The sequence below is a fragment of the Rhinichthys klamathensis genome, unplaced genomic scaffold (assembly GCF_029890125.1).
Source record: "Rhinichthys klamathensis goyatoka isolate OS25496 unplaced genomic scaffold, OSU_Roscu_1.1 h1tg000323l_1, whole genome shotgun sequence".
In the NCBI taxonomy this organism is placed as follows: Eukaryota; Metazoa; Chordata; class Actinopteri; order Cypriniformes; family Leuciscidae; genus Rhinichthys; species Rhinichthys klamathensis.
Window position 1 is genome coordinate 2,012,095 of NW_026606839.1, and position 14,113 is coordinate 2,026,207.

The 14,113-nt window shown below is 37.0% G+C and overlaps 1 protein-coding gene across 4 annotated transcripts in view; it reads right to left on the bottom strand.

The window, feature by feature from the left end:
• LOC130105607 (piezo-type mechanosensitive ion channel component 2) overlaps positions 1 to 14,113 on the bottom strand; it is a 144,666-nt gene that overhangs the window by 94,074 nt on the left and 36,479 nt on the right. For all 4 annotated transcript variants that reach the window (XM_056271671.1, XM_056271672.1, XM_056271669.1 and 1 more), the window contains exons 4-7: positions 13,832 to 13,874; positions 9,399 to 9,561; positions 4,894 to 5,188; positions 2,922 to 3,135 (exon numbers count right to left, since the gene is read on the bottom strand). In XM_056271671.1, coding sequence (XP_056127646.1) covers positions 2,922 to 3,135; positions 4,894 to 5,188; positions 9,399 to 9,561; positions 13,832 to 13,874 — 715 coding nt within the window. The remainder of the gene's footprint in view (positions 1 to 2,921; positions 3,136 to 4,893; positions 5,189 to 9,398; positions 9,562 to 13,831; positions 13,875 to 14,113) is intronic.

Sequence of the window (14,113 nt, forward strand, 5' to 3'; positions counted from 1 at the left end):
GTTTGAGTTTTTTGTGACAATTGTGAGGGAAATACACAATTTATTCCCATAAACTGTGTAGTCAGCCGTTCTCCCTCCCATCTGCACTGTGTGAAAGAATTGTGAACGCAGGCAGGTCAGTGAGTTACAGGGCGCTCCTTGTCTCCATCCAGTTTAGGCTGGTAACTAATAGGCCTGTTATATAGAATTAAGTTAGCAATAGCAGTTGTTTGTTTTGCAGCACTGAGCAGTTATTTTACATAACTTTATCATAAAAACAGTACAAAAGCATTTCCAGATGACAAATATCTGGACATGCCTAGTAGTTAATGTTAATTATTGTTTTCTAAGAACAGAATGTCAATTAAAATGTTAAATGTAAAATTAAATGTAATGTAAATCTCCCAAGAAATTATGTACAGATACCAAATACTTTGACAATCAATATATACTTAATACACTTCTGCTAATGCAAGGATTTTGTGTTTGTATTTTTCCCCACACCAAGCCACGCCCCTCAATAAGCCCCTCCCCCATAACCCAAGCCCCGCCCCCCAAAATCTCACTCTAAGCTGAACTCAAAAGTTGGCAGCCCTGAAAACATGTCTCTTTGATTATGAAAGTTTTTTCCATACTGTAGATGTCATGGATTATGTTGACCCACTCTTCTTCATAATATATTTTTATATTTATTTATATATTATTCAAATTATAAAGTACATTTATTCTACTGCCTTTATTTTTATTACAGTAAAAACATTAAGTTTTTTTCTATTACAATAATGAGAATATGTGGGAGATTAAGAATATTTTGCATTAAAAAATAATTATATATTATTCAAATTATTAAGTTTTTTTTAAAATAGACAGGATGATTTTTTTACAGTACAAAAATTAAGGTTTTTAAAGTAATTAATATTTATTTTTTCATTCATCCATACATGCATGAAATTTCATTTCATTTAATTTCAGTTGGTTTTATATACAGTACCAGACTTTTCTTCACAGAAAAATATTTAAATATGTATTAAATATAAAATAAACTGATTGCAGAATTATTATTCATTGTTTTTACACTACTTTTTAAAAGTTTGGGGTCATTTTATTCAGCAATGATGTATCAAATTGACAGTAAAGACATTTATAATGTTACAATATTATGATTTGTATCTGTTCAGTGAACAAACTACAGGTGAAACTCGAAAAATTAGAATATCGTGCAAAAGTTCATTTATTTCAGTAATTCAACTTAAAAGATGAAACTAATATATTATATAGACTCGTTACATGCAAAGTGAGATATTTCAAGCCTTTATTTGTTATAATTTTGTATTTGGGGATTTCATAAGCTGCAAGCCATAATCATCAAAATTATAACAAATAAAGGCTTGAAATATCCCACTTTGCATGTAATGAGCCTATATAATATATTAGTTTCACCTTTTAAGTTGAATTACTGAAATAAATGAACTTTTGCACGATATTATAATTTTTCGAGTTTCACCTGTATATCCAAAATGGCAGGAATAAGCAAGCAATTTTCATTTTAATTCAATTTTAACAAATCATTAAATGCTAAAAAAAAGTGTCCAGTCTAATTAAAAACATACTATATTACCCAATATTTGTATGTGCTATGGATTGTCATGTTTATTAGACTAGGCCAGGGCACTGTAAGTTTAGCAACGTCTACGCTACAATAATTAACACAAAAATATGGAATTACCTTAATGCATAATTTAACATTATAAAAATGTCTTGTTAATCGCATCATAAAAACTGCTGGATCTATTTCAGGAGGGTTATTACATAAATGATTGCGAAAGAACGAACGAGTGATTCCTTTGGCATACACACGCACACACACACACACACACACAACATTGAGCTGATATGCGTTTATGAAGCTACATTTATTTGACTCTACACTTCGACTCCAGGTCTTTTGTGGCCTGGCCTTTGTCAGAACATGCGATAACAGATGGGATACGGGATCTTTCATCTGTGCGCCGCCTGAACCCTGCGTGTCTATCAAAGCCCAGACACAGGATATTGGGCTGTGTTTTGCTGCAGGGCATGATGAGTATTTTAACACTCATTCATTATTTACAGTATGCTGCAGGTACAGATTAATATGCATATGATGACATTATACATATGACATATTATATGGTATTACTGGCACTGTCGTACAAACTTGCATTCAGAGTCCACTGATTTATAAATAATTAAAGAGGACCCTTTTGTGCTTTTTTACATGTTCATCTTTCTTTAGTGTGTAATGTTGCTGTTTTAAAGCTCTGCAAAGATACAGAGTCCCTCCAGCGGGAGTTCTTCTCTATATCAGTGTCAGTGTTTCTGAACTCCCTGAAACGCCTCCATTGTAGTCTTGAGTTTCTTACGAGAACGAACACGTCACAATTTTCCTCATTTAAATAATTTATACGCAGAATAAAGGGGCGGGGCCTGGTTGAGTTAGTTAGTAGTGTGTTGAAACTGGCGGTTATGGTAAGGGGCGGGACATTTCCGATTGACCAATCACAACACACTGCTCCAGCCGACCAATCAGAGCACGGTGTGCTTTTCAGAAGGAGGGGCTTCATAGAGACAGGAACTAAACAGAGCGTTACTGACAGACTGGGAAGAGAGGAGCCGCAACAATGGAGAATATGTGAAAAACCTGTTCTAGTAGAGCCCAAAAACAAAATCTAGACTTGGCATAATACGCCCTCTGTGGAGCAAGTTTTTTGCATGAGATAGATTTGACAACAGTTATTAAAAAGGATTGTCTCTGACCCTCAGTGGCCATTTCTCCAAAGCCAAATCTGGATGAACAAACAATTGAAAGTGCAAAAAATAGAACATGTTTATCATTGCATGATATATACTGACATACTAGATATAATATTAGTACTAAGCATTCTGCAGAGCCCGTCTCTGACCTGACGTAGCTGTCGTTGGGCCTGATGGCCTCCTGGAGGAACTGGAACTGGTTGGAATAAAGAACGATGAGATGACCAGCGCTGAAGATGGCCATGAGAACACACAGACAGCTGAAGAGGAGCTTGTCGAAGGTCTTGCAGAGCGACCACCACGTGCACAGACCCAAGAACACGAAGAAGTAGACGGCTGACGTCAGGGAGGGGAGCATGATACCTGGAGACCAGAGCACGGACCGTTTTAGACTGACTGTTGGCTTATGGGAGATTAAAGAATTTCAAATAAAGAATCAAAATGTATCACGGTTTCCACAAGCAGCACAACTGTTTTCAACATTGATAATAATAATCTTAAAAGACAACTCCGGCGCAAAATGAACCTTTGGTCTAATAAAACATTGGTACCTAGTCAACCGTTCTCTGAGATTTGTTTTCATGATAATCGAATGTAAAGAGTTTTATCTCTAAAAACTGTTTAGCGTATAATGCTAGTAATGGGGGCATTTAATAAGTAAAAAGAAATCGCTAGTTTATACCACTAACAAGACTCAAAATAGCCCAACACTAACACAGTAACATAATGAGGCTCCCTGCATGCAAAACGAAGCATTGAGAACTTTGTAAGTGTACAGACCGTTTAATAAGAAGATATTTTATGAAGACAGTCCACTTCGTGTATACAGACAGGAGCCATCTTTGGAAAACAGTCTCGACTAATCAAACCACGAACGACGTGCTAAGTGAGCTGAACTGTATGAAGTTCAGTGAACTTCTGAACTGTATGAATGGCGTTCGTGGTTTGATTAGTCGAGACTGTTTTCCAAAGATGGCTCCTGTCTGTATACTCGAAGTGGACTGTCTTTATAAAGTATCTTCTTATTAAACGGTCTGTACACTTACAAAGTTCTCAATGCTTCGTTTTGCATGTAGGGAGCCTCATTATGTTACTGTGTTCGTGTGGGGCTATTTTGAGTCTTGTTAGTGGTATAAACTAGCGATTTCTTTTTACTTATTAAATGCCCCCATTACTAACGTTATACGCTAAACAGTTTTTAGAGATAAAACTCTTTACATTCGATTATCATGAAAACAAATCTCAGAGAACGGTTGACTAGGTACCAATGTTTTATTAGACCAAAGGTTCATTTTGCGCCGGAGTTCTCCTTTAAGAATGATTCTTGAGCAGCAAATCAGCATATTAGAATGATTTCTGATTGATCGGCTGGTGACCGGAATTGGCCGATTTTCACGTGATCGGCCATGATCGGCGACCGGCCGGCCAGTCTGACTTATGCCGATTTTATGCCGGTCAAATGCACTCGGGCGCCGCATGATTAACATCGCGCAGCATCACACGTGCGCACGGAACGCACATGTAGGAAACCTTGTGAATTACGGCCGTTTCACACCGCAAGCGTGAGCGGTGCACATTTTTTCCGGCGTGCATGTTAATCAACGAGTGCATTAACAGCGGGAGCAGGAGCGTCGCATGAGTAGAAGTGAAGCGGTTTCGGTGCCGAGTCTATTTTTGCTGCGCTGCTCACGCTCAATTAAAGTGAAAGCACAGAATTTGCATGTCTAGTGTGTATTAACAAGAACTGGAGTAGGCTATGTCAGAAATTAAAATGAAAACTCTTTATAGAAAATATTTTATAGAAAATGTACCCATTTAAACTTGTTTATATTATTCAGTTTGGGTAAAAGTATATGGTGTTTTATAAATAAAAAAATATATAGAAAATAAATATTTGTGTTTAAAAAAAAAAAAACTGGTTATAAAAAATAAAATCGGAATCGGCAGGTCAAACTCAATGGAAATCGGAAATCGGAATCGGAAATCGGCCTAAAAAATTGTACTCGGTGCATCTCTAATTTCTGAAGGATCATGTGACACTAAATATTGGAGTAATGATGCTGAAGATTCAGCTTTGAACTTTTGAAAGGTAGTTCACGTTAAAATTTGACCTATCCACACCTGTTAATCCCAGGAGAATGGTGACCACCACTTGTCCAGCGGTCGTGATGAGGTTACCGATGATCTCTTTGAGTTTATTTGCCAGTCCTGCCACTCTGCGCAGAATCTTCATCTTTGTGCTCTCCTGCACCTCTTCCTCCTCCTCCTCCTCCTCTTCCTCATCCACACCTTCTCCGTCACGCTCCTCTTCCTCTGCCTCATCCTCTGCATCAAAGTCCTCATCAAACACCATTTCATCATCTTCATCATCATCATCGTCGTCATTTTCCACCTTTTCGTCAATCTCCTCCTGCGTCTGATCAGAGAAAACAAGACTCATGCACATTTATTGTTTAAATGAAAAACACATATGAACAACAACATTTGTCCAAATCTGCATTATACAAGCCAAGCAAGCAGTTTGGACTTAATTGAGAAATGTACTAATCATTTCTGAGTGAATATTGTTTGCACCACCAGCTGCCTTTTTTCCGAAGCCAAATCTGGATGAACAAACAATTGACAGTGCAAACATAGAACAACAAACATTATTTTTTTAAATGTTTATCATTGCATGATATATACGGTCTGAAATACTAGATATAATATTAGTACTAAACGGTATGCAGTACGTGGCATAGTAGTCCATTTCGAGAACATTTCTCTGTTTAAGTGCTGTTGAATCTGGTTTAGATTAACTCTGATCTCACACACAGATTCACAAATAAACAATAAGGCCCATCTAGCTTTAATGGCTCCATATGTATGGCCTTCAGCACAGGAAACATCTTCCTGCTCACAGTAGCACATACTGCTAAACACCCGTAAACGTTTAGCTACAGCATGAAGCAATTCTTTAAACCTCTAGTCTTAAGTTTCTCACTTTATTTATGTCTCCTAGTATTACAGCTCATCATCCTTAAAACAAAATGCAGGATAGATGGATTGATGGATGGATGGATAGATAGGTGGATGAATGGATAGGTGGATGGATGATGGATGGATGGATGGATGGATGATGGATGGATAGATAGGTGGATGAATGGATAGGTGGATGGATGATGGATGGATGGATAGGTGGATAGATGATGGATGAAAAGATGGATGGATGAATGGATAGGTGGATAGATGATGGATGAATAGATGGATGGATGAATGGATAGGTGGATGGATGATGGATGGATGGATGGATGGATGAATGGATGATGGATGGATGGATGGATAGGTGGATGGATGATGGATGGATGATGGATGGATGGATAGATAGATAGATAGGTGGATGAATGGATAGGTGGATGGATGGATGATGGATGGATGAATGGATAGGTGGATGGATAATGGATGGATGGATGGATGGATGGATGGATGGATGATTGGATAGGTGTATGAATGGATAGGTGGATGGATGATGGATGGATAGGTGGATGGATGACGGATGGATGGATGGATGGATGGATGGATAGGTGGATGAATGGATGGATGGATAGGTGGATGGATGATGATTGGATAGGTGGATGAATGGATAGGTGGATGGATGATGGATGGATAGGTGGATGGATGATTGGATTGGTGGATGGATGGATGGATGGATGAATGGATGGATAGGTGGATGAATGGATGGATGGATAGGTGGATGAATAGATAGGTGGATGGATGATGAATGGATAAGGTGGATGGATGATGAATGTATAGGTGGATGGATGATGAATGGATAGGTGGATGGATGGATGGATAGGTGGATGGATGATGAATGTATAGGTGGATGGATGATGAATGTATAGGTGGATGGATGATGAATGTATAGGTGGATGGATGATGAATGGATAGGTGGATGGATGGATGGATAGGTGGATGGATGATGAATGGATAGGTGGATGGATGATGAATGGATAGGTGGATGGATGATGAATGGATAGATGGATGGATGAATGGATGGATGGACAAATAGATGGATGGATGGGTGGATGAATGGATAGGTGGATGAAGGGAGAGATAAATGGATAGGTGGATGAATGGATGGATGGATAGGTGGATGAATAGATAGGTGGATGGATGATGAATGGATAGGTGGATGGATGATGAATGTATAGGTGGATGGATGATGAATGGATAGGTGGATGGATGGATGGATAGGTGGATGGATGATGAATGGATAGGTGGATGGATGATGAATGGATAGGTGGATGGATGATGAATGGATAGATGGATGGATGAATGGATGGATGGACAAATAGATGGATGGATGGATGGATGAATGGATAGGTGGATGGATGAATGGATAGGTGGATGAAGGGAGAGATAAATGGATAGGTGGATGAAGGGAGGGATGGAGAGAGGGGGTAAGCAGAAGGATGTTGAATGCCTCAGAGCCACTATAAAAAGTTTGGGAACCACTGATCTAGAATATACTTATGATCTGCTTTACGAGTCTATTCTAACAACTTGCCTTTCCTCGTCCTATCACATAAACCTGTTCTCATAAAACAGTGAGTTTTGTAAGATTTTCTCTGGGAAAACAAAAATTTGGAAAGCTTTTACTGGGATGGGATCAAAAAAAATTTGATTATGGGATTTCACACATAAAGTTCTTTAACAAGACTTCTGCTGCTGGTTGGCACGGCATGCAAACTTTCATTCATCCAATCATAATCATGTAAGGGATCATGTACAGTCACTGTTGCAGAATAAACATATTCTTTTTTTTAGATAATGAATGGTGAACTGTACATTATCCTGCTGATTGACTGTTTTTGAGTTGAAAATATTTTATTATGTGAGAAGAATGAAGGTATGGACCCTACACCTACTCCAAACACTACCCGTTAAACACCGTATTCCCACTATTATATAATCTTAAAACACATTATTTCTACTTTTCAAATATTTTCATAATTTTTATTTTAAAATAAACACGTCTCCTAACAAACATGCGATGGGAAAAGGGAAAAGAATGAGTTCAGAATGCGGATTTGAACTCGGGTTTGTCACATGATTTGTGTGTCTTACACTCCAGCGGGGTTTCATCTTCCAAACACATATGAATCTTTCTGATGAAATCTGGGAGATTTCTGTCGCTCCATTGACAGCTACGCATCTACCACTTTAACGCCTCAAATAGTTCATAAAGAGATCGTAAAACTAATCCGTATGAATTGAGCGGTCAACATTTTCTGAAGTGGTAGTTGCTTAGACTGTCAATTGAGGAACAGAAAGCGGTCAAATTTAATAAAAAATATCTTCATTTGTGTTTCGAAGATGAACGGCAGTCTTACGGGTTTGGAACGACATGAGAGTGAGAAATTAATGACAGAATTTTCATTTTTTGGGTGAACTAACCCTTTAAAGGGATACTCTACTGGTTTTTCATATTAAACTATGTTATTCCCTTAACTAAGACGAATTGATACATACCTCTCTCGTCTCAGTGCGTTCACTACCTCGCTGTCTTGCGGCGAAACTTTGTTAGATCTTATCTCAGCCCTGTTCATTCAATACGGGCCAAGCAGAGAAGCGACCAAACACCTCCACGTTTTCCCTATTTAAATACAGTGACACGAGTAGTGTAACTCGACCTAGGACGGTGACACAAAATAAAACGTTGCGCTTTTCTAAGCGTGTAAAATGGATAACTATATTGTATGGCAGAATACCATAGCAAGTGCTTGGGAGCACTTCGACTCGGCGCAGTAATATCATCTCTCGTGAAATGAGAGGGAGGAGGAGAGGGAGCGGGGGGAGAGGATTTTTCACGAGAGATGATATTACTGCGCCGAGTCGAAGTGCTCCCAAGCACTTGCTATGGTATTCTGCCATACAATATAGTTATCCATTTTACACGCTTAGAAAAGCGCAACGTTTTATTTTGTGTCACCGTCCTAGGTCGAGTTACACTACTCTAGTAATAAATAGGGAAAACGTGGAGGTGTTTGGTCGCTTCTCTTCTTGGCACGTATTGAATGAACAGGGCTGAGATAAGATCTAACAAAGTTTCGCCGCAAGACAGCGAGGTAGTGAACGCACTGAGACGAGAGAGGTATGCATCAACTCGTCTTAGTTAAGGGAATAACATAGTTTAATATGAAAATCCAGTAGAGTATCCCTTTAAGTAACATTAATAATACAGTATTATTAAGTTAAAGTAGCTCAGCAGATAGAGTTGAGTTTGATAAATTGATAAAACAGACAAATTATTATTATTATTATTATTAATAGAATATATAAATATATATAAAATATAATATATATATATATCATTATAATATAATATAATATAATAGAATATATAAAAATAACAACACCCTAATTATATGATACTTGTTTATATAAAGTGCATGTGTGTGCGTGAACGCAGGCCTATCCATCAGTGCTGGGAAGGAAAGTAAGTTCCATGATCATTGTGTTTGTTATGCGTCAGACTGCAGCCCAGTAAACCCATCAGCAGAGGTGACAGCTAAACTGGTGTCTGGAGAGCACATGTTCTCGGTGTGTGTGTGGAAGCAGGAGTGTGTTTGAGTCCTCTGACACACCTTCTCCTCGGGCTCGAAGTCGTGGTTGTCCTGGGCCATGTCCACACTCGGACGCGTGTGAACCAGTTTCCGGCACAGCAGCCACACGGACAGGCTCGCCATGAACATCCCGATATCTGGGAGGAAAACTCGGATCCCATTGCCTGCATCTGCACCAATAACACTACAAACACACACACACACACACACAGAGAGAGAGAGAACAGATTAACACACAGTACAGTCACAGAGCCTTCGGTTACACTTTATTTTAAGGTGTCATTGTTACAGTGTAATTATATCTTTAAATACGGAGTAATATTAAGCTACCACATGCACTAACTATAGGGTTAGGTTAGATTTAGGATTTGGTTGAGGTTTAGTTGCACGTAATTATGCATAATTTACTGTTATTACTATGGTAAGTAGATGTAACATACAGTATGTAACAAGGACACTGTAAAGCCTTCTTTTAATGTATATTGATTATTGTTCAACATGCATCTTTCTTTAACGAATGTTCCAGCATTCACATGAATCTGTTACAGGTAATCGTGACTATAACAAACAAACTACCGTCGCCAGAATTCCTATTAAACCACACGCCATCTGTGAGAGGCGGAAAACATTTGTGAGAATGCCGTTTTTCCAAACATTTTCCAGTTTGAGCTTCTTACACATCTGTTGTGTGCTAAAATACGCCGTTTATATGCTTCCCCACCCAGTTCAATAAAATCTGCCTCGCACCATATTAAAAGAGTATAAATATTTCTCATAAAACACATACTGGGTTCTTCTGAAACTCACACAACAGTGAAATTAAGTCTTTCTCAAAGTGCCTAGTCTGTGTCAGGTTGATTCAGTCTGAACAGGTTCGAATCAGTTTCACCGTCATTCAGACAATCATGCCATTATTAAGCCCTAAAGGGAAACATATGGTGAATACAATAACCTCAGATGTATGGAATGATTGATGTGCTTATACAATATATAGCCTCTTCCAGTTAGAAAGAACACTAAATGTTGCTCCAGGTGCACTAAAGCATTTATTATGCATGCATCTAGAAATACAACAGAGATGCATGACTTAAAACTAGACATCACAAGATGTGTTTGATACAGTCCAGGAGGAAAAATAGGTTTGAGTAAAAAGCTTATTTACAGGATTTGCACCAACCTTACCAGTGTATCAATTAAAAAACAAAACTCATTGGGATTCAAACATTCAATTTACAAAAAAATGAAAAGCCTAGATTTAATTTTAGCACTACTAGCATGTTTTTTGTTTTTTTGTCTAAAGTAAATTTTTCTTTCATTCCAAACTTGTGATCAATTCTTTAATGAGCTCTTTGTTTCTGCCTAAACTAACTGTATGATTTGTATTATCTTAGAGCTGTATATTTTGGACAAATGGCGCATTTGACACACAAAAAACACATTATGAAAAATCTGGTTTAAACGGTGAACCTTTAATATTAATACTTCTCACACATATGAACGATTTATTTTTAAAACTGTATTTAACAGCTATTTTTAACCATTTGTTTGAAAAAAAATAACAGTATTGTAACTTAAAACTTCAATTTTTTTCATTTAAAATGGTAACAATTTTTGGTAACACTTTAATTTAAGGTGACATACCGGTAGTTACACGTTATGTACTTACTGTGATAATAACAGTACTTAAGTACATGTACTTACTGTGATAATAACAGTACTTAAGTACATGTACTTACTGTGGTAATAACAGTAATTACAAGTAACTAACCCTAAACCAAACCCTAACCGTAACTCTATAGTCAGTACATTACTAATACTCAGTGCTTATTTGAGTAAGTACAAGACTACCATGTCACCTTGCAATGAAGTGTAACTGATTTTTATTTTATTTGAAATGTTTTTGTATTACTTTTGTGTGTTTTCCTGAAGCTCAAACCATGTGTTTGATTCCCAGCGGTATTAACATTCTTAAACTGATAAAAATGTACACCTTCCTTCAACACAGTGTACATTTCTTTGGATAGAAGTGTCTGCCACATGCATAAATGTACATTTAAATACTCCCAGAGGGTAGTTAAAAATTTTAACCACGAAATTGCGGGTCAAAATGACTCGAAAACATCGAAATTTTGTACACGCCTTCCACAACACCTCAGGGTGTCAAAACTTTGCAGGCATGTTCATAACTCTAAATGAAAAACAGTCACAAAATTAAATATATATCAATATATATCCTCGGTTATCCAGTATTTCCGGAAACTCGATTTTGTGTTTCGGGTCAAAATGACCCGCAACATAATACAAGGATTAAGAAATCTCTGCCTCTTTCACCAAAATGTTTGCTTGTAACAATGAATTTCAGACCCCAAACATCCACTTCACAACTTATTCCTGCATCAACTCCATGCATTGCGCTCATGTGATTGACATCACGGGCCGTTATGTCACAGATAAATGCCTTCGCTCAACTAACAGGTCACTTAGGAGTATAAACAGTTTACAGCTGAACTTCCGGCCACTTATGAAGAATCGAGCCATCCGACCAGCGCTGCTTGGAAAAAGGTGCAGGTCGAGATTCCCGCACTCAGAAAACCACACTTAATAGAATCACAGTCAGGCCAGAGCACACAAACATCAGGCCAGTGCACACAAACATCAGGCCAGAGCACACAAACATCAGGCCAGAGCACACAAACATCAGAGTAGGCTTTGAGGAATCGGGCTGTCAACAGTGGGTTCAGGTTTAATTGTGTTTAGCGTTCCTCATGGAAACCGGCTGGTGGACGGCAGACATCTGGCCGCAGTGTAAGTGGAGAGTAATGTTATCTGTCTCTGTTTGCTGAAGTACTTAAAAACACTTAAAAACTCATCCCTGCAAGCTTATTACACGCTTTTAAGGGATTCTACAAACAAGTGATAACAAGTGATATCCTCACAGTATCGTACCAGAAAACCAGTTGCTTTAGGCTGAACTTCTCAAAATGTTCATCTTTAAATGGGTCAGTTATTATTTTGACTTACACTACCGGTAAAAAGTTAGAAAAAATAGTCTTTTATGCTCACCAAGGCTTCATTTATTTGATTAAAAATACAGTAAAACAGTGAAATATGATTACAATTTAAAATAACTGTTTTCTATGTGAATATATTGTGAACTGTAATTTATTCCTGTGATCAAAGCTGAATTTCCAGCATCATTACTCCAGTCTTCAGTGTCACATGATCCTTCAGAAATTATTATCTGAATTATTATTAATGTTGGAAATTAAAGGTTTTTTTTTAATATATAACCTGTGATACTTTATTCAGGATTCATTGATGAATAAAAAGTTAAAAAGAACAGCATTTATTCATCTAACAGCACAATTTAAATATTTAATGTCACTTTTTATCAATTTAATGCATCCTTGCTGAATAAACGTATTAATTTCTTTAAAACAAAAACTACATTTTGAACAGTAGTGTAGAATATTTGTTACAAAAATGTCAATTTTGAATACATGTTGTTCTTTTTAATTTTTAATTTATCAATGAATCTTAAAAACAGTATTACAGGTAATAAAAACAAAAAGCGCAGCACAACTGTTTACTACATTAATAATAAATCATCATATTATACTGATTTCCAAAGGATCATGTGACACTGAAAACTGGAGTAATGATGCTGAAAATTCAGCTTTGATCACAGAAATAAATTACATTTTAAAATACATTCAAATAGAAAACCATTATTTTAAATCTTAATAATATTAAGTTATTATAATATAAAATTTAACTGTTTTTTTTCTGTATTTTTGATCAAATAAATGCAGCCCTGGTGAACATCTTATTTCAAATACATTTTTAAAAAATCCAAACGACCCCAAACTTTCAAACAGCAGTGTAGCTTTAATTTAAATGAAAGTATCATAATTTACCATCAATTCCCTCAGTGTGAAAAATGAACCAGAAGGAAGTATGAACCAGACACTTGTTAAAAGTTAATATACTGTATAGCACTACATTTTGATTAATATGATAAGCAACATAAAGAGTTCATGTGACACTGTAGCATTTGACTGCTTATAATGTGCATCATTGCATTGTTTTTACATATCATTTTTAAAAATAAACTATGTACTGTATATTATATATACCATTCCCAATATAGCCAATGACACAAAATGACTGTACCATCCACAATACCTTCTCGTTTCCCCTCAAAGCGTTCAATAAAAACTGAATCGATAATCTGGGATGTTTTTGTAGTGCTTGTTGTAGGTTTAGTGTCTGCTATAAAAAAAGTAGTTGTAAAAGACAGGCCAAAAGATTCCACTTCAGGCAGTAAAAACATTTTCAATTAAAAACCTTTCAGCAATGTGAGAGTTTGATAAACAGGCATGAAATGAAACATTCATAAAATGTTTCTCAGGCAATTTATAGGCCGGCAATTAAAACAAGCGCTTTGGACTCACCTCTCGAAACCAATCTGTCGTATTGACTTCTCCCACACCGAACCTGGGAAATAGAAAAGATAAAGCTTTACTAGCCATTGTATAGAGTTTTCCAGCACACTGACTTTGAAAGCACAGAAAGATTAAGCGATAACCACCAGCGCCGAGGGCTGTCATTAAACAATGACAAGAGCAAGGGTGAATTTCCTTATCAAGCGACAGGGTCACTGAAGGTCATCTCTGCACTACTTTGAGGAAGAGGGAGTTAATGAGTCTATGATGATTAAAGCAACACCAAGTAGC